Source organism: Aedes aegypti, chromosome 3 (genome assembly GCF_002204515.2).
Source record: "Aedes aegypti strain LVP_AGWG chromosome 3, AaegL5.0 Primary Assembly, whole genome shotgun sequence".
Taxonomy (NCBI): Eukaryota; Metazoa; Arthropoda; class Insecta; order Diptera; family Culicidae; genus Aedes; species Aedes aegypti.
In genome coordinates, this window is record NC_035109.1 from 31,478,420 (window position 1) to 31,502,687 (window position 24,268).

The following is a 24,268-nucleotide window of genomic DNA, read 5'->3' on the forward strand; positions in this document are numbered from 1 at the left end:
TCACTCCTCATAACTCATTCCTTACCCATCATTCCTTATTGCTAACTTCTCACTCCTTACACCTCATTCGTTATCCCTCATTCCTCACATTTAACTCTTCACATATGATTCCTAATTCTTCACACCACATTACTCACTCCTCATTCCTCATTCCTTAAACCTCACTTTTCACTCGTCACTCCTTATTCCTCACTTCTCACTTTTCACACCTCACCCATCATTCCTCACTCAGCATTCCTTACTCCTCATTCCTCACATCTCACTCTTCAAACCTCATTCCTCAATCCCCATTCCACATTTCTCATTCTTCATCTCTATCTCCTCATTATGTACTCCACATTCCTCAATCCACAGTTCTCATTTCACATTCCTCACTTCTCACTCTTCATTCATCATTCCTCGTTCTTCGCTCCTCACTCCTCATTCCTCATTCTTTAATCCTTATTCCTCATTCCTCACCCCCAACTCTTCATACCTCACTCCTCGTTCCTCACTCCTCACTTGTTATTCTTTATTCCTCACTCATCACTGTCCACACCTCACTTCTCATTCTTCATTACTCACACCTCATTTCTCATTCCTCACTTCTCACTTCTCATGCTTTACTACTCACTCCTCGGTCTTCATTCCTCCTCATTCTTCGTTTCTCATTCTTCACACTCACTCCTCAATCCTCATTCTTCACTGCTTAATCCTCATTCCTCACTCTTCACAATTCACTCCTCATGCTTTACAACTCATTCTTCACTCCGCATTCAGCATTTCTCATTCCTCACTTTTCATTCCTAACTTCTCACTCTCATTCCTTATTCATCACTCCTCAATCCTTGTTCTTCACCCTCGGCTTATTTCTCACTCTTCACAACTCACTTCTCATTCCTTATTCCTCATTTCTAATTCCTTATTCCTCATTCTTCATGCCTCAAGTTTTTACTCTTTATTGCTCATTCCTCACTCTTTATTCCTAACTCCTCATTCCTCTCGGAGAGTTGCTTTACCTCTGGGGAATTACTTTACCCTCTCGGGGTAATTACTTTACCCTCTCGGGGGAATTGCTTTACCCTCTTGGGGGAATTAATTTACCCTCTCGGGGGAATTACTTTACCCTCTCGGGGGAATTGATTTACCCTCTCGGGGGAATTACTTTACCCTCTCGGGGGAATTGCTTTACCCTCTCGGGGGAATTACTTTACCCTCTCGGGGGAATTGATTTACCCTCTCGGGAGAATTACTTTACCCTCTCGGGGGAATTGATTTACCCTCTCGGGGGAATTACTTTACCCTCTCGGGGGAATTGCTTTACCCTCTCGGGGGAATTGATTTACCCTCTCGGGGGAATTACTTTACCCTCTCGGGGGAATTGATTTACCCTCTCGGGGGAATTACTTTACCCTCTCGGGGGAATTACTTTACCCTCTCAGGGGAATTGATTTACCCTTTCAGGTGAGTTTATGCATTGCCTTGATGTATTTGACCTTATAACAAATTATGAAGCATAACAAAATAAAGTCGGGCTCATTTGAAGGATTCGCGCAATATCATTTTCCAATTGTGTTCCAACTTAATTATTTACATTACACTGAATAATACTGGCCATTCATAAATATAAAATAACATTATTTCTTATCCAACATTTAAATTTATTACAAGCAACAAGAAAAACAAATCTTAAAAACACATGAATCGCGACCTCTGAATTCCATCAAAGCAATCCAGCATAAAATCAACAAAAAAATTTACCACGAAAATATGACGTCACTATTGTGCTTATTCTGCTTGCAATACCAACACAAATGATTCCAATATCAACCTCTATCGTCTTGGTTTACATCAACGGCAATGCCAAACAAAACTGAAAACATTCAAAGTTTTTACCACTTTTGTACTTCCGTTTCAGGCCGAACTTAGAATGTTTGAGAGCGCACAATATACTTACCAACTGTGCCATTGTAGTGTCCGGAAGGAGGAACCGGCACATTCAAAACTAATGGCTCAATCAGCCGAATTGCAACAGGAGCAATTCCATCGCAACTTCATCGCTCGAAACACTTTACAAGACTGACGTGTCATTCGCCTTTTCCCGTTTGCTTAGGTTTTCATTGTTACTGGAACTATATGCCCTCCTGCTTATTTGATATCTTCTATAGTACCCCTCTCAATCCCTACAGTGCCATTCAAGGAATTTCGTTAAACCAGCGAACAGTTATAAGAGTTCAAAATATTTCATGCCAACGTAAGGCTCTTGGTTTTGAAATTCAAATTTCACTCCTGTATAGAGAATGTTTATGTTACTTTCAAACTGTGCGGCATAATCTGCGTTTGCATTTACGCATCCAGTTCCCGATGGTTAGTGCCTGTGCTTTTACTGTTCATAAGTCGCAAGGGGGAACTTTCCCCGAGGTCGTATACGACTATGACAAAAGCCAGGATCAGCAATTGGTATATGTTGGTTTGTCGCGGGTTACTTCACTGCAAGAACTATTTTTGACAAACTCTTCCAATTTTTTTAAGTTCCATCACGCCAAAAGCAGCAATTCTCCCAAGAGGGTTGACTTGAGGAATGAGCTACAGCGCTTAGGCAATCATCGATTAGTGACGCTTTGAGACGAACTGCGTGAAATACTGGATCATAGCGGCCAAGCCTGCATATTGATGAGTAGGTGTCAATGTACAGAGCCTAAATGCTCATGCAATGGATATTGCTACAGCCCAAAGCACTGGACCGATTCTATCGATTCTAACGATCGAAGCACCCGAGCTATCAAACATCTAATCTACTGGAGGAGTTTGGCGAACTACAGCTGGAGCCAGATCACCCAACCAAGCAACACAAGGAAGCAACGACCAAACAAACAAATTCAATCATCTGGCATTATTCCTGGAACACCAAACACTGGTTCTCGGAACCACAGAACGACAAATGGTTCTTTTCAGGACTACCAAAATGAGTCCAAAAGAGTTAACTTTTGAAAACTTCATCCGATCAATAACAACACAAAACTAGTACACTTACAAATTCATACACATGACAAATTATAAATCATCGTAGTTCTACGTCAACCCCGCGGTAATGTAATAGACATTACCCACCCCAAATTTTTCCTCAACAGACTATCATCGGGAGAACCGAAACTGGAAAGTGAGCTGAATCGTGCCAAAAGAATGCGTCGTCCCTATGCCTGCTTGCAAAAGGATCGGTTAAGGAAACCGGAACTTTTTGTACTTGTTCCGTTGAGGTTGCAGCTGCTGGTAAAGTTGAAAAGGCGTCGTAAAGCTGTCGGCTTGGAATCCCCTACTCAGCGGTTCGTGGGTAAAAAGATGAATTTCGGTGATACTATGCAAAGAATATTAATATCTGTGAGTAATGCGCTTATGTGATCAATAATAATATTAATTATAATAATAAATGCAGTTTTTTTTTGACACGTATCTAAATGTTTTTTTTTTCTAATTAAATAATTTTCATCACACTTTCTTTTATGGTATTAATGTAACAGAAGAGTACAGTATGTGGTTAAAATACTGTACAGAACAATAAACCAATAATTATACATACATTATCCGGGTTTTGAAAATAAATATGGTTTTACTGTTCATGAACAGTTTGTCTTACATTGGAATTGGCCAAAAATGGATGGTTTAGCTACAATTTGGTAAACCGTTCACGAAAAGTTTTGTTCGAGAAAATCTTTGTTTTCAAATGGTTACATAACTTAACCGCCCATTTCCCACATAGTTTTTTGCTCATTTACCGTTCACCAAACTGTGAAAACCGTTGCCCGTATGGGTGATTTATTGTTATTTTGCACTTTATACGATATTATAATGATGTGGTCGCAAATTGTTGTTGACAATACGGGAAACCGTTCTGATATGGTTCATAGTTATGCGGGTTGACATTTCGAATGAGCGCGCAAATAGCTTGCCGCCTCGTCTCGGAATCGACGCTTCAGTTTAGTGAAGATTTTTGTGGACGACGGTAGTGAAAACGGCAGTGCAAATTTCAGCCATACTGGAGAATCAGCTGATGGCTGAATCGGCCGAATGTTGTCCAGATGCAAATCTCGGATACTACACCAACCATATCGTGGTTGTGGCAGCTGGTAACTTAGAAAGTTGACGTCTTCGGAAAAATTGTTCAGTAGCTCAAGGGCTATCATTATGTCAGCCAAGAAATTCGGAATTTTGCCACTAGGCGGCTCACTAGCATGAAACTTTTGTTTGCATATCTCAGGATCCTTACCACTTAGAAAGATGACGTCTTCGGCAAAGTTGTTCGGCAACTCAAGGACTATCATTAATCGAGCTAGTTGATTCAAAATTTTGCCACCAGGCGGCGCTAGTAAGCATAAAACATTGATTTTGCAAATATCTCAGGAGCCTGATCACTTAGAAAGATGGCCTCTTCGACAGAATTGCTTAGTAACTCAAATGCTTTCTTTTTTTAATCCTTGTAGTTCGAGATTTGGTGAAATAATGATAGTTCCTGAGCTTCTGAACAACTTTGCTGAAGATGCCTGTCTAGAAACTCAAGATCCTGCAGTATCCGCAAAACAAAAATTTCATGCTCACTAGTGCCGCCTGGGGGCAAAATATATTATTTCTTTGCTCGAATAATGATAGCCCTTGAGCTACTGAACTACTTTGTGAAGACGCCATCTTTCTAAGTGGTCAGGCTCCTGAGATATCTACAAAACAAAAGTTGCATGCTCACTAGCGCCGCCTGGTGGCAAAATTTCGAATCAACTTGCTCAAATAATGATAGTCCTTAACTTATTGAACAACTTTGCCGAAGACGTCATCCTTCTAAATGGTCAGGATCCAGAAATATATGCGAAAAAAAATTAAAACTTCCATGTCTACTATTGCCACCTAGCAGTCAAGTTCAGAATTAAATGAGGTAGGGTGCCGGTGCCATTAGTGGATTACCTAAGCTATAAAAAATCATAACAAAATAACGAAAAGCCATAACAGAGATCTTTTGGCGTCAACAGAAAGATTTTAACCTCTACGATATGGGAAAAATATAAAAAGAGTGATAAAACTAATTTTTAAACATACAATCGCTTGAGCCACTATTGGTACACGTGTTCTAGTAGTTGCCCTAGTGCTCCAGTAGTAGACGTTCGAGAATGATACAAGGAATTTTAAACAAAATCATAGATTTTTACAAAGGTTTAACATTTTTCTTTCGGAGCTGCAACTAATATCCTTCGAATGAAGCATAAAGATCATCTCTGGGGCTTTTCTTCATTTTTATACATCCATTTTAAAAACTGCTTCCATTTTAAAAACTCACCCACCCACCCCCTTCAGCGTTATGAAATTTGTGAATGGGCCCCAAGCTGTCCTGATTCCTTCAATGAGATGCCGGTTCAGCATTGAATGTTGAGGTTCATTTACAAATTTAAATGATTTGATTTGATGATATGTTAGTTCAATATATGTTGTAGTTCATTTTAGTTTCATTAGTTTTCTCGTTTTTCATCAAAAGAATATATTTTATAAGGTTATTCATAGAGAGATAAAGTGGGCAAAATTTACCCATTTTATTGTTTTCTTCAAACCATGTAATGGGTAAAATTTACACCTTGATTTGACGTACAGGCAGTTTACCCATTAAAGAGTACAAGCACTGTACTCTTTTTATGAGTTAAACTAGTTTCTCTCAAAGAGGGTACTTTTTTACCCTTTAAAGGGTACTTTAGTCTTACAGGCAGTAATTTTCGTAGTTGTTCATCTGGTGGTTGTATCTGTGCCAAAGCTGAACCCCGTGTTTGATTCATCCTGGTTCATCCGAAAGCTCTGCATGTCGATAAAGTAGATGTTTACACAAACGCGAGGTGACGGCGGAACTGTTTTGCTGGTTTCGCTTCACTCAAGTTTTGACGGCTACCGATGGGAGACGTCTCGTTTTGTTCTCGCGTGAAAAAAAAACTTTGATGTCTGTTTTCAATGTGCGCCGCGATTGTGTTGTGTAATTTAATGTAAAAATATTCGTAATATTGTGGTTTATCGCCTATAAACTGTGTTTTGAGAACTAAAATAATCCAAAAACGTATGGAGATTGTGTAACACGTTATTGACAAAGGAACTAAAATCAAACGCACATCGCGTCCGACATCTTGAAGAAGCATCAGCATTTCGCCATTCTGAAAATTTTGGGGTGTCGCGCCAGGTAGAAGAAAAAAAAATCCTTGAATCCTTGTCAGCTGTCGGAAACCGGTTTGGTCCCGGCGTGGAACTGCGTTGCATTTTTTTTATTTGCGTCGCGCTAGACACGTGAAGAAGAGCCATGGCTCCTAAAAAGTACAACAAACGGAACCACCAGCCGAAGGGGCCCTACTACTTCTTTATGATGGAGTTCAAGAAGAAGCAGGAAGCCGCTGGACACATCTTCCGCGGGGGAGTGCACGAAGTGCAGCAGCGAGCATCTCCCTATTGGAACGTAAGTTTTGTTTCCGTCTAAGGAGGAATGCAATCAAGATCTACAATAAAAAATTTAAAATGTAAACAAATCGGGTTTTTGCTGATTTTTGTATTTTAGAGCCTATTCTTACTAAAACAACTGAATCATCCCAACGATCTCAACCCATTGTTTCTGATTTTATTTTATTTATCTTGACAATTTAAAGTTTAATTCACATTTTTGTTCTACAGACAATGACCAACGCGCAGAAGGAACCCTACCAGAAGATGGCCCAGGAGCACCGGGATTGGCTACGGGAGAACGGTGAAAAGTACACCTCGCAGGGTATTCCGCTGACGATGGTGGAAGCCGAGCAGAAGGCCAAACAGGCGAAGGGAGATCTGATCAAGAACACGATCAGCGACATGCTGGACAAGGCCGTTGCCAATAACGGTGAGTGTTTTATGAGGGCAATGGAAGGATCTTACCTGGAATTCATGGGGCACCGAAGAATATGATTTCTTCTTCCAAAGAATCAAGATGTATCTTAATCTTATCTTCTTTACAAGACTATCACTTTCTTTCCATCTACCATGCCAACACAGTGACTGATCACTTTGGCGTTCAACATCGGATAACTCGCTCAAAACATAATCGTTAACGTAAAACATATTTTTCCCATGTTATATTATTTGTCTTCTACCATTCGTAATGTTAAGCACAACCTTCAACCGCTAAATAGCGGTGTATTTGACAAATGTTTAGTTGGTACCACACAGCTATCATTATATGGTCGTTTTCTGTAAGAAGTGCCGTCAGCATTCATAAGCTCCCACAGGTGGTAAAATTCAATTTTATAGCATAAAACATGCTCGTTCACTTCGATTTGGAAAACATTTTTCTTAATTTATTGTTGATTCTAAATATCGAAAATATTAGCGCTTCTAACTAGTGATCCATAATATAGACCAGGAAATGATTGTTTACCACGGTTATGGATCACTTCCAAAAAATGTAGATTTCTGCCTTGCATTGGATTCTACATTTTAAGACAATAGCACTTGTTATGAATGGTAATTTATATGAAAATATTAATAACACTGTTTTAAAACTTAAACACATAAAATAGTAATAAGACTTCTTCTTATAAGACTTGAATGAAACAACAACCGATAAGATTAGTCTCCGTCACATGCCACGGCTCAAGCTAGACTGAGCTAGCTCTTTATTATTCAGCTCTCAGTCTCTTTTCTGAAGCGTTACATTACGCTTAATTATAAAGTAACAGGCAGACACCACAGCACTAAGGATAAAACTAATAAAACATCAAGGTTTGTCAATTTCGTTTTTTAGCAGACAAAAATGGGTGGAAAACTTGGTGTGGAGCGAAAACAGTTCACGACTCAGTTATTACAATGCAAAAAAGGGCATTTTACCCTTGTTTCCAGCTCTTACACTGCTATGTTTTGCAGTAATATGTGACACATTGTTAACTTTCGCTAAATCATGCAATACAGATGCATTGAGTGGAAAATCTCTTGATGTTGCGCACTGATCCGTAATATGTCACAATTTGATCCATAATATAGTGAAAAGTAAGAACTAGAAATTGTGGTGATAAAACATGTTCGAAATGTGATCTGGCAATGACAAATGGTATATGCGTCACAAGGAGAAGAAAATGGATGCCACCCGGAGGAAAAATAAAGAAGAAGAAGAAAATCGATTGCTGATTGGATTTTATGGCACCGCCGTCTTGGATGGATTTTGGTGAGATTGTTCTGATTACATATTTATTGCTACTTAAAAATTAAATACACGCCAGTTTCGAAGTATACATCTTCGAAACAGGAAGTGTGTATGTATCATCATTATCCATTTGATAACGGTTATGCATACATGCGGGGCTTGTTGTTAGTGAAAGTGACTTCTGAATGGACGTGTCGCTCCAGCCATTCTGAAATGGGTCACTGGATCTGCAATAGAGCTATCACCTTCTAACTCCCGGACTGAAGCTTTTTGCAAAAATGTACTACATTTTTGCTGAAAACTTTTTTCCATAATACCACTGCCGGACAGTGGGGGTTAGATGGATCACACACACACACACACACACAATTTGATCCATAATATAGTTTTCAGAAACCGATAAAATTTTTAATTGTTTGTTTTTCCAAAAATTTCCTACGGGAATCTAGAGATTATCAATTTGTGTGATTTGTGCTAACGTAAGAACACATGAATCTAGAGATTGTTTCATCATTCTATTATTGGAATTGTTCTAATGATTTTGTTCCGTCGAGCTGGCAACACGTCGCAGCAGACTGTGACACACGAGATGAAAAACGCTATGGTTGAATTTTGTTCTTTTATTTTTGTTTTTTGATTCAAGTTCCTACAAATACACAAGCAAAAGAGAATAAAGTGAAAGTATGTACAGTCCACACGCGTTTTACTATTAGTCCCGACATTTTGGTCCTACAGCGCCGGATTTTCGTAAAAGTTTCGGTCGATTTTGCAAGTTTCGCGGACGGATTTTTACGTACATGACTTCTACGCCCACGAATGAGTCGGATTTCGCGAAAGACGTTTTTAGCACTCCGATTGGAAATCAGAAGCGTTCGCATGCGGAAAAGCAGCGCTTGAAGAAAATGGCGGAGGAGGTTCAAGCTGTCATTTATCAGCGAGGAGCTGTAAAAGGCAAGCTCACGCGAATCAGGAACGCCCTACAGCGAGTCGTGCAGGAACAAGTTGCTCCCGAAGAATTTCTGCTTCGAACGCACCTGAAAACGATCGACGCTGCATACGAGGAGTTCAATGTCTTCCAAAACAAGCTGTATGCCCTGGCACCGGCGAGTGCAGAAGAACAGGAGGCGAAGTACATTGAATTCGAGGATTTATACAACGAAGTGCGAGCATTAGTGTGTCGATTATTGGAACGAGTGAAGCAAGAAGCAAACCGTCCCGCTAATCAGGATGTTGATCCGGTACATGTTCCTGTCCAGCAAATACATCCCGTGCGAGCATCGCCTCTGCTGAATACCCCGTTGCCTACCTTTGATGGCAAAGCCGAAAACTGGTTCAGGTTTAAGGCAATCTTCACCGACGTTATCAACAGATACCCTGGAGAGTCGGACGCAACAAAACTTTACCACCTTGACAAGTGTCTGATCGGCGATGCTGCTGGCGTGATCGACCAGCAGACGATCAACGATAGTAACTTCGATGCAGCTTGGGAATACCTCACGGAGCGTTACGAGGATGTGCGAAAGATTGTCGACATACACGCTAACGGATTGCTCCACCTGAAGGCGATGACGGCCGAAAGCGGCAAGCAGCTACGAACTTTGATGGACGATTGCAAACGTCACGTCGAAGCGCTCAAATTCCACGAATACGAGGTAAGCGGACTTTCAGATGTTTTGCTGGTCAACATTTTGGCATCGAAAATCGATTTGGAGACCCGAAAACTTTGGGAAGGCAGTATTACGCACGGAGAAGTACCTACATACGAAGAAACGACTGCCTTCCTCGTTAAGCGATGTCAAATCTTGGAGCGAATTGAAGAGAACTCAGCGGCAACAAAACAGAAGAAGCCCGTTTCCACTACGGCAGCAAAAGTTCCACCAATGAAGGTAACAACTCTCGCAGCGTCTGCAGAGCTTCGGTGCAATTTTTGTGAAGAGTCCCATAACAATCACCAGTGCAAGGAATTCTTGAAGCTGAATCCGAGCGAACGATTTGAGAAGGCGAAACAAGCAAAGGTCTGCTACAATTGTTTAAGGAAAGGACATACGACGTCCCGGTGCTCTTCTGCGATGTCTTGCAAGATCTGCAAAAAGCGACACCACACTACCCTTCATGCAAATGTGGTTACTACTACTGGTACTGTGAATGCGCAGACGTCTACAACACCGCAAAATGCTCCAGAAATCAATGCAAGTGAACCGGCTTCGAATGTAAACACAACTGTAGCTTCAACGCACACGATTAGTGCATCTTGTGTTAGCTACCAACAACGAGCACTACTATGTACGGCTATTGTGAACGTTATTAGCGGAGATGGAGTTACCCAACCGTGCCGTGTCTTGTTGGATTGCGGCTCGCAGGTCAATCTGATCACCGAAAAGTTAGCAAGCCTACTCCAAGTTGAACGGAAACCAGCGAATGTGCAAGTCATTGGAGTTGATGGTGCTACTACGAGAGTAACAGCGGCGGCGTCCGTCCATGTTCAAGCTATTAGCAACGGATTCACGAGCAAGATAGAGTGTTTGGTGATGAAGAGAATTACAGGCGCCATCCCATCAAGTTTCGTCGATGTTGCCAGCTGGCCGTTGCCACCAGGTCTGCAATTGGCCGATGCTGCATTCAACCGACCTCAGCGGGTCAATATGCTTATTGGTGTTGGTCATTTCTTTGATCTCCTCAAGTCCGGCAAGATTAAGCTTGCAGAAAATTTGCCGTTCCTGCAGGAGACAGTGTTTGGATGGGTGATTGGCGGTATCATCGATTCCTCGTCCTCGAATTACAAGATGGTTCGCTGCAATGTGGCGGTTTCAGAAGAAAATTTGGAGAAGTTGGTCGAAAAATTCTGGGAATCCGAAGAAGTCGCTACGTCTACACGAATGTCACCAGAAGAGGTGACATGTGAGCAATACTACAAGCAAACTACCACGAGGGATTCTGAAGGACGTTACGTCGTAAAGCTACCATTTCGAACCAACGTCGATCAGCTTGGAGAATCTAGGCAGCATGCCTTGCAGCGATTGGAGCGAAAGTTAAGTAAAAATGCGGAACTCAAGAAAGCATATTGTGACTTCATGGCAGAATACATTCGTCTCGGCCACTGTCGGATTTTGAGAGAAGAAGAAGATGCCTCAATTGGTTACTTTTTGCCGCATCACGCTATATTGAAGCCTTCGTCGTCTACCACGAAATTACGCACCGTTTTTGATGCATCAGCGAAGACTTCATCTGGACTCTCTTTAAACGACACGCTTATGGTTGGTCCGACCATACAAGATTCTTTGGTCAACATATGCATGCGATTCCGTATCCATCCCATTGTGTTCACCAGCGATATTTCGAAAATGTACAGGATGGTCTCCGTTTCTCCGGATCAAACGAAATTCCAGCGAGTGTTTTGGAGAACAGACCCTTCAGTTCCTTTGAAGATTCTCGAACTCTCGACGGTCACGTATGGTACGGCATCTGCGCCGTACCTCGCTACACGTACTCAGCACCAGTTGGCTCAAGATGAAGGTCATAATTTCCCAAAAGCTGCGAAGATATTGGTGAAGGACTTTTATATCGACGATGTTCTGTCTGGAGCCAACAGTCCACAGGAGGCTGTTGAAATACAAGATGAGCTGGTGGCACTATTGCATAAAGGGGGCTTCGAGCTCCACAAATGGTGCACAAACTCTCCAGAGCTATTAGCGTCTATCCCGGAAGAGTTACGTGAAAAACAGGTAGCATTCGAACAACACGACGTCAACAATGTTATCCGCACGCTTGGATTGCTCTGGGACCCATCCAATGATCAGCTGAGATTCCGTGTCGCTCCACCTGATCATGCTCAGCAGGTTACAAAGCGCTTCATACTGTCGGAGATAGCAAAGATTTACGATCCGATGGGCCTGCTATCACCAGTGGTTGTGGTTGCCAAGCTGTTGATGCGTCAGCTGTGGAGATCCAAGCTTTCCTGGGACGAAGACGTACCTGCAACACTGTCAGAGCCATGGCGACGGTTTCGACTCGATGGACTCGAATCGTTGAAGAATCTGAAAATCGAACGCTTGATTATTTCACCAAGAAGAATTGCAGTAGAACTACATGCCTTCTCGGATGCATCTATGGAAGCTTTCGGAACATGTGTGTATCTCCGAAGCATCCTCGAAGATAACACAGTGGAGGTTCGACTACTGGCCAGCAAATCTCGCGTTGCTTCCAAAGCTACAATTCCAAGGTTGGAGTTATGTGGTTTCCAGCTCATGGCACGACTGGTCAATCAAGTTGAAGCAGCACTACAAATAGATTTCGATCGCAAGGTTATGTGGTCAGACTCGCAGATAGTTTTGTGCTGGTTACGAAAGGCTCCACATCAACTCAGCGTCTACGTCGGAAATAGAGTCGCCGAAGTTCAAGAGCGTACGTCGTCTTTCGAGTACCTTTTCGTCAGATCGGAAGATAATCCAGCGGACCTCGTGTCCCGCGGGCTCGAAGCAGAGGACTTAGCTCGAAGTGAAATATGGTGGAACGGTCCGGAATACTTGCGGCTGAATGCTTTAGAAGAACAAACACTGGAGGAAGTTGACAATCTACCTGAAGTTCGAGTGGCAATGGTTACTGCGATCAACGATATATCGGTCCTCACACGGAGACGGAATTCAACTCAATTTTGGGTTGTTTCAACGCAATTCCGTAGTTGAGCCCAATAACTCAATTTTCGCTAAATTTCCAAGGTCCCCACTAGGTAGTTTGGCTTTAATTCCATAAGAAAAATATACTCAATTTTGGGTTGATTTAACGCAAAATTGAGTTCTTTCGACCCAAACATAAGAAAAGTTGCATTTACCCAAATTTGGCTTATTGGGCCAAAGTACCCCCATTGGGTAGATGCAGCTCTCTCTATTTTTGACAACATTCGTGTGGGAGAAAGAGAAAACCGAGAGATTTTGGGTTGAAACTATAATCGATATACTTAATTTTGGGTAAAGTAAACTCAAATACCGTGAAGGCCCCATATTCTGCGCACTTAACATGTTTTAGAATTCATTTAACTGTAAAAAAGTCAAATCTCACCCAAATTGGTTGAAATTTTGAGGATAAATGCTGAAACGTTTTGAGAATGTGGGAAAAATAAAAAATTTTTGTAAACTTTAATGTTTTTTCATACATTATTGGAAAAGTTAAAACATTACAACGTTCCTTACTCTGCGCACTTTTTTTACAAAGTTCCTTATTCTGCGCACTCGGGTTCCTAACTCTGCGCACCCAGAAAAACATCTATACGTAATTTTATTTATTTTTTTAATCGTTTCCAGTATTATAAATGAGAATAACAATATTTCATAGTAACTTCAATTACATAGGCAAACTCCAATCCGCTTTAGGCTACTTTAGACAAGTTTCTTTTTCTGCTTGCCGGTTGCTCCGACGCCTCTTTTCTTCGCCGATTCTTGCTTTTTCTTGCGATTCTCAGATTTTATTTGCAGCTTCTGCTTTGCTGCCGACTTTTTTTCTTCACGGACGATTTTCTTTTGTAGTTTTTCTTGCTCTTGATTATATTTTTCAGCTTCCATATCTTTCAGATATGCTTTAAATGCTTCACTGGTTGCCACAGCAGGGGGACGTGGTCGATACTTTCTTGTTTGACCCGTTTTTCGGGCAGCACCGAGTGGCGTTTGAAATGCTCTATCGAAAACATCATCTTTGATGCTGTGCTCTGACCCTGCATTGGGAGCGATGTGAGGTATACCGAAGGACATTGTATTGGGAAAGCTTCCTAGCGTTACGTCAGCTAGTAACTTTTGATTTCCATCTGAATTTAGCACAGGACCTCCATTGATTGCTGGTTAAACGGGAAGTTGTTCAACAGGATGATCGTCTGAAATTTGTGAATGTTTGAACACTTTATTATTTCAAAAAACAAATTACTAATACTAATACTACCGATGCATTCCTCGGGAGACAACGCTTTTTTCAGTAGAGCCTTGCTTTGGTTGTCACTAACCATTTCCTGTGGGGATGTCTTCTGTTCGTCAGTGGTTCGATATTGATACTTTTTAAGAAATTTTGTTCTTTCAGCTGAAAACAATAAAGAAAATATAGTAAATCAAATCATAATTTATAAAAATATAAAAAATACCTTCTAGCTCAGATTCATTAAATCCACGGAACGAGTTCTCTTCGGATGAACTAGTTGTGTCAAATTGCAGTATTTTTTCAGCAACGACATCTCTTTTAACGCGTTTCCACACGTGAAACAAACTAGCGTCTTCAACTTGTCCCGGCCATGTGATCTTATTTTGATTTTGCTCAAAAGCCTTCAACTGTCGCAAAGTAAGATGGGACTCAAGCCCTTGCAGAATAACAGTGGCACTAGGAACCGGCGAAGTTTCGGTTGTTTCCTGATTTGTGGTGTTTGAATGGGTTTGGTTTTCTGCATTTAAAAGCATGGCATAATCGACAGCGTCCGGATTCCAGGGCGACAATCCACATTTACGAAAACCGTTCACGAGGGTGTTTGCCATATTTGGAATATCATCAACAGCCTGTTTCAAAAGCGGTGCGAACTCATGTCGCTTTATGGGTTCGCCGGCATGAAAAATGCGCCACTCTATTAGATGTTTATTCCATTGCACTTTTAATCCCCTGAAAAACGCCACATCTAACGGCTGCAGCACATGTGTAGAATTTGGGAATAAACAAATCAGGACAATATTCTTAGCTTGGCAAAATTCTGTTGTTTGCAGTGATACATGCGACTTGTGACCGTCAACGAAGAGCAGAATGGGCTGAGGAATATTACTCTTGACAATCCATGGATAAAATACGTTCTTCAAGTAGTAATAGAATGTTTCTTGATTCATCCATCCTGACGCATTTTTACCTATAGCCCAGCCATTTGGTGCACTGTTAATGATATCTGCAGGGAGCCTCTGCTTGTACGGGAACAAAACTAAAGGCGGTGCCAACGTTCCGGCCGCATTTGCCGAAAATAGTACGGTGTAGCACTCTTTCTCTGAGTTTGCGTTGGCCGTGTGGACATATTTCTGTCCTGTTTCCGCCAATACTTTCTCTTTTGTGGGTACCAAACGTATAGATGATTCATCCATGTTGAAGATGCGTTGTTGGTTTTGCCAAACATCCTGCAATCCCTCCTGATTAATAAAATTATCAATTTCACGAAACCATTCGCGAATTTTGTTCTCAGTGACACATGTTCGCTGTTTAGACAAGGCACTGGGAATTCTTTGAGAAATATTCGGATGTCGTCCCAGAAAATGTTTCAGCCACTTCTTCCCAGGAGCTTTGTCGCGGAAAGGGTTGTTGGATTTTCGAGTATTATTAAGATAATGTCCCACTGATGTTTTTAGGCGCAGTGAATCTACTGGAAATCCAACTTTTCCGGAGTGAATTATCCATCGAACTATACGGTCCTCCTCTTCCTTTGTTAGGACTGTCGGTTTGCCTTGTTTACAAGATGTAGAACCGCGGGCCAGCACAGCTCTCAGCGTACTTTCCGGAATATGCTGTAACTTCGATGCTCGTCGAATAGAAATACCTCTTCTTATCATTGAAAGAGCCGATTGAACTTGCTGCGGGGTATACATCATGTTTTTTCGTCCGGAACCCATGTCATCAACCTGTGCGCAAAGTTAAGAACATACTGTCAAAACGAGTGCCATATTCCGCGCAAAAAAAATGCTTTTTTTTCTAGTAGAAACACTAGATATGAATCAAAATCCACCGTAATGATGAATAAAATACTTACTTTTAACGATCACCACACATTGAATGAAGAAAATCACCTTTTTTCGCACGAAAATCACTAAATTTTTCCTAGCAGCTTCTTAACGATTGTGCTAAGGGAAGCCATTTTTTGACGTTTACAATGTTTTTGTTTCAATGTTTATTTATTTTATCGTCGATGGTTGCGTTTATGTTACTTCGAATTTATGTATGTTGCAGATTATAAATATAGCGTGTTTTGAGCTTAAAATATGAATGATTAACATGATGGAAATGTTTAAAATAATGATTTTGTTGAAAAGTGCGCAGAGTTAAGAGCCGCGCAGAGTAAGGCGCCCTCACGGTATTAAGTAAAAATATTTCTCCGTGCACCAAGTTTAGTTCCTTTAGGAAACTCCAACGAGTTGTATCGTACACTGTAAACTCGGCATTACCCTTTAAAGAATAAATAATGCCCATTTTTTGCTGATATATGCAGCTGTCAAAATAATGGGTATTTCAAAATTTCAAATAATGGGTATTTTGTGCCCTTTTACATATTCCGTTCATTTACTCTTTAATGGGTGAAAAATTACTTGACAAGAATCGGTCGGCAGTGTTTGGGAAGTGCTTCAAAGTTGTTTCCCGTAATATCTAAATAAGTTAGCAGAAATGCGGGAACGTCCAAAAGGTAGGTACATGAATTGCTTTTATTGCCGTTTCATCTATAAAACAATCCAATTTTACAGCCGCAGAGTACATCCCGTGTGAATGTTCTGCTCTTTACTCTACAAGAATCTCCAGCGCCATTTTAGAGGTCCAAAACAAACTCAATCCCTGATGGATGAAGAGGATGCATGGAGATATTGATCGAAATAGTATATTTTATTATGCATTGAATAAATTTGTTTATATTTATGAGATTTTATTGTTGATTATTCTGTGAAAATGAATATAAAAATTAAATAAGATTTTCATCTGCAAAAAAGAGTAAATTTTACTCTGTTTCTTACAAAATATGTTTTGGATAATGGGTAAAATTTACTCGTTGATCTGACGTACAAGCCGTTTACTCTTTAAAGAGTAAAGGCCCTTTACTCTTTTTATGAGTTAAACTAGTTTCTCTCAAAGAGGGTACTTTTTTACCCTTTAAAGGGTACTTTGACCTTACAGTGTATGTCATCCGTTTTATCAACAAGGCAAGAAATCGTCGAACGGCTGGTGACAGTTTGAAATTCGCTACTGTTACTGAAATGAGATTGGCTTTAACCGCAATAATCAGGATGGTCCAGCAGCAGCAACTATTTGTGGAAATACAACAAATCAAGAAACTCCAGACCAACCATGATGGTGAGCGATACGTTGGCAGACTGCGAACATTGAATCCCTGGATCGACGACGACGGAATTCTACGTGTTAACGGAAGGATCAAGTACGCAAATGTGAACTACGAACAGAAACACCCACCAATACTTCCAGCTGAGCATTCAGTGACGAAATTGTTGATTCAAGCCATCCACAACGAAAACCTACACGTGGGCCCCAGCGGTACTCTTTCGATTATCAGACAGCGGTTTTGGATCATCAACGGTCGGAATGCCATCCGACAGCAACTTCGAAAGTGTATTATTTGCTTCAAGGTCAATCCAACAGATACTAAGATCTACATGGGAAACTTGCCAAGTTACAGAGTGACTCAAGCTAACTCATTCCAGCGTACGGGAATTCATTTTGCCGGACCCATCTACGTTCGGAAAGGTCATCCTCGCAAGCCAGTATACGAGAAAGGGTATGTAGCATTATTCGTATGTATGGCGACAAAATGCATCCACATCGAGTTCGTGTCGAACCTGGCTACAAGTAGCTTCATAGCAGCCCTACATCGTTTCGTTAGTCGTCGTGGCCTGCCGTCCGACATTTATAGTGAAAACGCCACGAACTTTGCAGGTGCGAGTTCAGAACTGCATGAACTTTACGTTCTACTTCGTCAACAACAGACGAAATGCCCAATGAGATAAACTGGCATTTTATTCCTCCTCGATCACCCCATGTAGGGGGATTATGGGAGGCTGGGGTTAAGTCGGCTAAATACTTCCTGAAGCGCACTGCCGGCGAAGCAAAGCTTACTGAAGAGGAATGGCACACTTTGCTGGTTCAAGTCGAAGGGTTGCTGAATTCACGTCCTTTGATAGCACAGTCTTCCGATCCAAGCGATTACAACGTGATCACACCAGGCCACCTATTGATCGGTCGTGCTATTAACGCGATTCCTGAACCAAGCTATGATCAGCTCAAGGCTGGTACACTTTCAAGGTGGCAGCACATTCAGAAAATGAGATCTGATTTCTGGAAGCGCTGGTCAGTTGACTACTTGGCTGAACTTCAACAACGTCACAAATGGAACAAAAACCACACTGAAGTCAAGGTCGGTGATCTAGTGTTACTGCGCGAAGACCATGTTCCACCGGCTCAATGGAAACTTGGGCGAGTTGTAGATGTCCACCCAGGCAAAGACAACGTGACAAGGGTGGTGTCGGTAAAAACCACATCAGGTGTGTATAAGCGATCAACAGCTAAAGTTGCGGTACTTCCGCTGGATGTTCCTGAGGATAAGGCGATAACTAATTGAACTTCCCAGAACTTCAATGGCGGGGGTGGATGTTCCGTCGAGCTGGCAACACGTCGCAGCAGACTGTGACACACGAGATGAAAAACGCTATGGTTGAATTTTTCTTTTATTTTTGTTTTTTGATTCAAGTTCCTACAAATACACAAGCAAAAGAGAATAAAGTGAAAGTATGTACAGTCCACACGCGTTTTACTATTAGTCCCGACAGATTTCTCAAGTAAATTTTCCGTAGATCTTCATTGAAGGTTGTTAGTATTTATATGTAATTATGCAGAATAATATCTAAAGAATCGTTTATTTTCCGATAATTAGTCTTGCAAAGAATTCTCCAAAACTTCCTCAGGGGTCAAGCAGTTACTTCAATGATTCTTGCAAAAGCTCATATTCTTTAAGGAGTTAAATCAAAAATTACTTAGAATTTTGTTTTCAAAATATCGAAGTATATCAAGTTTATTTTAATAATTGCTCCGTTATTTCGGAAAAAAAATCTTCTGCAGGTCTTTAAAGGAATTCCTTGAAAAATGCTTGGAAGATTTTCCTGATACATTACTGGAACAATCTCTGGAAAGATTTGCAGGGTGGCCACCGAACCGGGAAAAACGGGAAAAGCGGGAAAAAGACGGGAATTTCAATCCATCGGGAAAAAGACGCGAAAAAACGGGAATTTGAGATGGTCACCGGGAAAATTATTTTGAAAGAACATCTTCAAGCTATAAATCTATAATTCATCAAAAATAAGTTGTAGAAAGTTGATATGGTTGATCATATTGCCATTAAGCATCTTGGACAAATAACTTTTAATTTTTTTCATTGAAACAGTCTAGTTTGCTACACTCAAGTTGATTGGTAATGTTTTGGAATATTTTTTTTTTTATCTCTTACTATCAGGGCTTATATTTTTTCTTTATCTTAGTTGACTCAAAGTTTTGAATCAGATATTAAAAGTTCTTGCATAAAATAACATATTGGATTCATTATTTTCTTTAGTTACTTTAGTTTAGTGTGGCTTTGTTTCATTCTCATCTTAAACTTATTAGCTTTAGTGAACTCTTCATTTTTACACACTTAGAATAAAATGCCGGAACTCGGCTTTCGGAAACCGAGATCCGCACAGCCGAGCGCTCGGCAGTCATCTCGGTTTAATAGTTAGAGCTGATTAACTCGGTTTTTGTGAAAGAATTTAGCTACCGTGTTAAACTGAGAATCTCGGCATCTCACAAACTGAAATCTCAGTAAAAATGAACAACAATCTTTATTTAGGCACTTTTGGCCGCAGAATATATTCTTAATTTATTTAGTTTACATTTGTGTTTTTAAGCAATGCTAACTTTTGGCTGCCCATAAATCATAATTGAAAATAATTATTGACATGTCCTTAAAATTCGACTAATTATTCCATAATTACTTCCCGGCAGAAAACGAACAACATTGTATACTAAATTACATAAAAAACAACAACTTTGAGCATACTTTCAGAAGAGTTCGTACAATCTAATTTCCTTCAGACTTATAATTTCAGGCACTTGGTTAATTGAAGAAACTTTTTCACGATATTTTCACTACTTTTCTACGTATACACTTGCACCGATGCATATTTCCGAATGTAAATGAAAACAAGATGGCAGATGGTAAAACAAAAGAATCTCGGTAAACTTAGATGGAAACCGATATATCAGCATTCGAGCCAACTGAGTTCGGTGCTTGGCTTACAATATTGCCGAGATACGGGTAAAATGTAGAACTAACCGAGATTTCAGTTTCAGAAGCTGCCGAATCTCGGTTAAAATTATTTTTTAGCTGGGTTTTTCAGCAAAATGGGCAGAAGCCTAGTTGACTCAGCATTTAAAAATGCCGAGCTCGCGAACAAAATTTAAGTGTGTATGAAGAAAAAAAGTAAGATTGAAAATTGAAATACTTTAAATAGGGTAATAGGGAACAAAAAGGGCATATCTAGACATGTAAGTGGAAATGGAATGCTGTTTGTATGTCACGAGTTGGCTTGAGAACGGGACGACTGATTTGAAGTATTCTTTCACTTTTGTTTTCTTTAGGGTATCCGACGTGTATGAGTGGAAAAATATTTTTGGGAAATCCTTCAAGAAAGTAAATTTGACATTAACTTTTTTTAAGTTTTTTCAACAATTTGTCATTCCATACCAATTGTACGAGAGCCAAAAAATACAAGGCAGTCTTCTACGAATATTTTTTTTTTTTTTTTTCTTGGACGGGAAAATGTTTGGTGTATTCAATTGGAAAACCGATCACGTTCAGACTCTTCAATTAAAAACCGGGAAAATTCTGAAAATTATACCGGGAAAACCGGGAAAAAAGCGGGAATTTCAAAATGAACATTTGGTGGCCACCCTGGATTTGTCAAGTCTCATATTTTAATAAAACATCTTTTCTCTATCCCTACGCTTTCAGAGCTGGAAAAACTGGAATTTTACTTCATCTCGTTTGCCTACTTCTGCGTGACATCCGGAGGAACCTACATCCCGGCCGAAATGGGCCTGGTCCGGTACAGCCTCAAAGACGGTGTCATGGACAAGCTGCACATGTTCATCGATCCGGGAAAGCTTCCCCTGGGAATGGCTTACGATGCCAAGCAGCACTCGGAGAGCGACCACCAGCTCCCGATCCCACCGGACGCCAAGGGAGAGAAGGACAACGACGAGATCATCCTGAAGTTGTTCAGCTTCCTGTCTCAACAGGAAAAGATGCCTCCGCTGTTCACCGAGACGAACGACATCCGGATGGTGGAAAACATTCTGAAAGGAATCCTGAACCAGGGATCGATGGACGAAAACACTTTGCTGGTTTGTCCCCTGTCGGAGTTGTTCTACCAGCTGAAGCGAGCTACCGAAAGCTTTGGATTGGACATCAAAACCTTCCCCTCGGTACACATCGCTCAGGCCATCATCCAGAAGGACGTGTACGAGTACACCAAGGATATCTCGTGCGAGTTTCACGAGGACCAGGGCAACGGCAAGTACTGTCCCCTGTCCCGGTGCGTCCGCTGGGCCTACATCATATCGGACAGTTGCTGTTTAGATTTGAGCATCGAGATGAAACCGGGCCGCCACCTGCCGATGAATGCCGATACGGCCCTCTGCAACACGACGGAAATTGCTGATACCAGTTCATACATCAGCCAACAGATGGACAACTGCTCGTTTGTGTCCTCGTCGGAGTTGACCCACTTAACACATCCAAAGATGAATAAGCTTCCCAAAAGCCACTATGACACGTTCGACGATAAGAGTAAGGTGTTCAGTACCAGCCGTGGTCTGAGGGCATCGTATGACTCTGAGTACAGTCGAAAGAAGGTGAGGAAGTCTAGAACACGATTAAACCAGAGTATGCTAGATATAGTCTTCTAGACATTGATCTTCTTCTCCCTCTCTCATTGCAGATCAAGGATGAATATCCGGCCTTGGGCGACTCGATGAAGTACGAAACCTCGAGCACCACCAGCAGTAGCAGCCGCCGCGAGTCTTCCTCTCGCAGTGCTTGGGAGCGATCGTCCACTCGGGACTACTCGCCGCCGGCACGCAGCTCGTATGACCGCGATTCGTACGATCGGCGTGATCGCGATCGGGACAGCAGCCGCCGTGATCGTGACCGTGATCGCGTCGAACGTGACTACTATAGTGGCAGCAGTCGCGATCGCGATCGTGATTACTACAGTAGCAGCAGCCGCGATTACGGTCGGGATTACGAGCGCGATCGTTACCGTCGTCGTGATTCGCCCGATCGTCACCGTGGCGAGAGTAGCCGCAGCAGCAGCGATTATCCGCGGATCAAGCAGGAACGCCACTCGCCGGACTCGGATCGCGAGGAGTTGCAATCGATTTCGTCCCGGTCCAGCGATGCCCACAGAGTGGGCGGATATGGCCGTGGAACGCTATTCGCTACACCGTCATCCCCTTCGCCTCCCGGCACCAGCTTCTCGTCCAGCGATTTCCCCGAACTGGGAGCAGTTCGGAGCGCCGGTCGTGGCATGTTAAGCAAGTAAGAGGTGTCATGTTGGGGGGAGAATATTGAGAATATTGACAACAGAAGTAACGATGACCTACAAAATGTTATCGAGTTACTTAACACTGCTCTCAGCATGTTGGAGCACGAATCTTCTGTTCTTTGGAAGGTTCACTATTTTTAAGGCAAGTTTTGAACCAATTGTACACATTAAGTTTCCAAAGTTTTAATTTGTTTTGGTCATGGCTTTTTTTCCTCTTTTATTTTATATAACTCACCTTTCATGTTTCGTGTCACATTTCTTTTTCCTAACAACTCATTACACATTTTTTCGTTCTCACGGAAAAACATAGAGAAATTGTAAATTTCAGTATCGTGACAACCAGTTTTTGAAGAATATCTATGTATGTTCAATGTTTATTTTCCCTTTAATCTGTAATGTGCTGTGTAAGATGTACCAATGATGAAAAATGCCAGTTTATATCGCTTGTAACAAAAATGAAAACACAATTTGAAACACATAATTAAAACATCCTTCAAGAAGGAAACTAAAATTTGAAAGACATTGTTTAAAAAAACAGCATATAAATGTTTCTCCAATTCCTCCCGTATGACTCGAGAAAAGCATTCAAAAGCGATAATATTGATGCACGTAAACCGAATAATAATAATAGAAATACAAACATAGGTGTGTAAGGAACCGAAAAGAACAAAGAAATATAAAAACGCATGATGAAATGATACTGAAAGAACGAAAGTCTACAAATGGAGGTACCATTAAAATGATCCTTAACATAAAAGGATGCAAGAAATACAAATTCAATAAATACAAAGTGACTTGAAATTACGTAAAATTGTGCAGGTTAAATGTATTGATCCGAAATCATGGCTCGAGGATTACAAGTTTGGTGCTCCATAGCATATAAAGTTGACTTTTCTCTGAAACAGTTAAATGACGCGTGTCTTTTAGAAGTAGTGCCAGTCGTATAGAAGAACTACCCTTTTATAATTTGAATAGGAGAATACAAAGGTTTGCACATAGAAGCTGACAAGCAACAAATATCGAATATTTTGTAATACCGCCTTTAAAGTCTTTAGTTATCTATTATATTGATTGCTGGTTGTGTATGAGCAAATCAATTTTTAAACAATCGAAGACGAGTCTAGTACACGACACTGAAAACGACTTCTCAGTTGTGGTATCCATACAATCCGCGAAGCAAACAAATTGACTGGATCTGTTTTAAAAACGTTCCTCGGCTGTTCCACTTCGCTCTCCGCATAACACATCCTAGCGTAATATTATTGAGCAACACCAAAGTTCATTTATACCTTGTCGTATTCCTCGGCTTGATTATTATTCTTATGATTAGTATTCCTCTATGATCTTCACGCAGTTTTACACGCCATTTATCGTCGCTCTTATCAATTAAGCACACGGAAAAAATGGTAAAGACAAACAAATTTTAGTTTGTTTTAAACAAAATTTCGCTTTGAATTTTGCACAAACAAAATATTAGTTTGATTCTGCTACCTGTGTTTGTTGAAACAAACTAAAATTTAAAGTAAATGGTTCAGAGATCCTCCAGTTAAATTCATCTAATATTTATTTGCAACAACCATTTATTTGGTTGTTCCATTTTGACAGTTGGTTCTTGAAACAAACCAAAATATTTGTTGTTTCAAACAAATCGACCAATTTGAATGTACCAAAATTTAGATTGAAACAACAAACAATATTAGTTGAATCAAACAACGGGTTTGTTGAAATTCGCTATCCCCATTTTTTGTTGTTTTTC

The 24,268-nt window shown here is 40.9% G+C and overlaps 1 protein-coding gene and 2 long non-coding RNA genes across 3 annotated transcripts; 1 reads left to right on the top strand and 2 right to left on the bottom strand.

Annotated features, from left to right (window-relative positions):
• Window positions 1–1,782: 1,782 nt before the first annotated feature.
• Window positions 1,783–2,166, bottom strand: LOC110678709. The gene is made up of 2 exons (XR_002501870.1): window positions 1,937–2,166; window positions 1,783–1,852 (listed from the first exon to the last, which is right to left on the bottom strand). It is a non-coding gene; the product is annotated as an uncharacterized LOC110678709 (long non-coding RNA).
• Window positions 2,167–5,876: 3,710 nt separating this feature from the next.
• Window positions 5,877–23,323, top strand: LOC5567819 (protein maelstrom homolog). Its single transcript, XM_021848493.1, has 4 exons — window positions 5,877–6,448; window positions 6,661–6,862; window positions 20,919–21,820; window positions 21,907–23,323. Exons 1-4 carry the CDS (start codon window positions 6,296–6,298, stop codon window positions 22,507–22,509), a joined length of 1,860 nt encoding a protein of 619 aa, XP_021704185.1. The 5' UTR covers window positions 5,877–6,295; the 3' UTR covers window positions 22,510–23,323.
• LOC110677640 lies at window positions 13,279–14,658 on the bottom strand. The gene is made up of 2 exons (XR_002501091.1): window positions 14,280–14,658; window positions 13,279–14,218 (listed from the first exon to the last, which is right to left on the bottom strand). It is a non-coding gene; the product is annotated as an uncharacterized LOC110677640 (long non-coding RNA).
• Window positions 23,324–24,268: the final 945 nt, after the last annotated feature.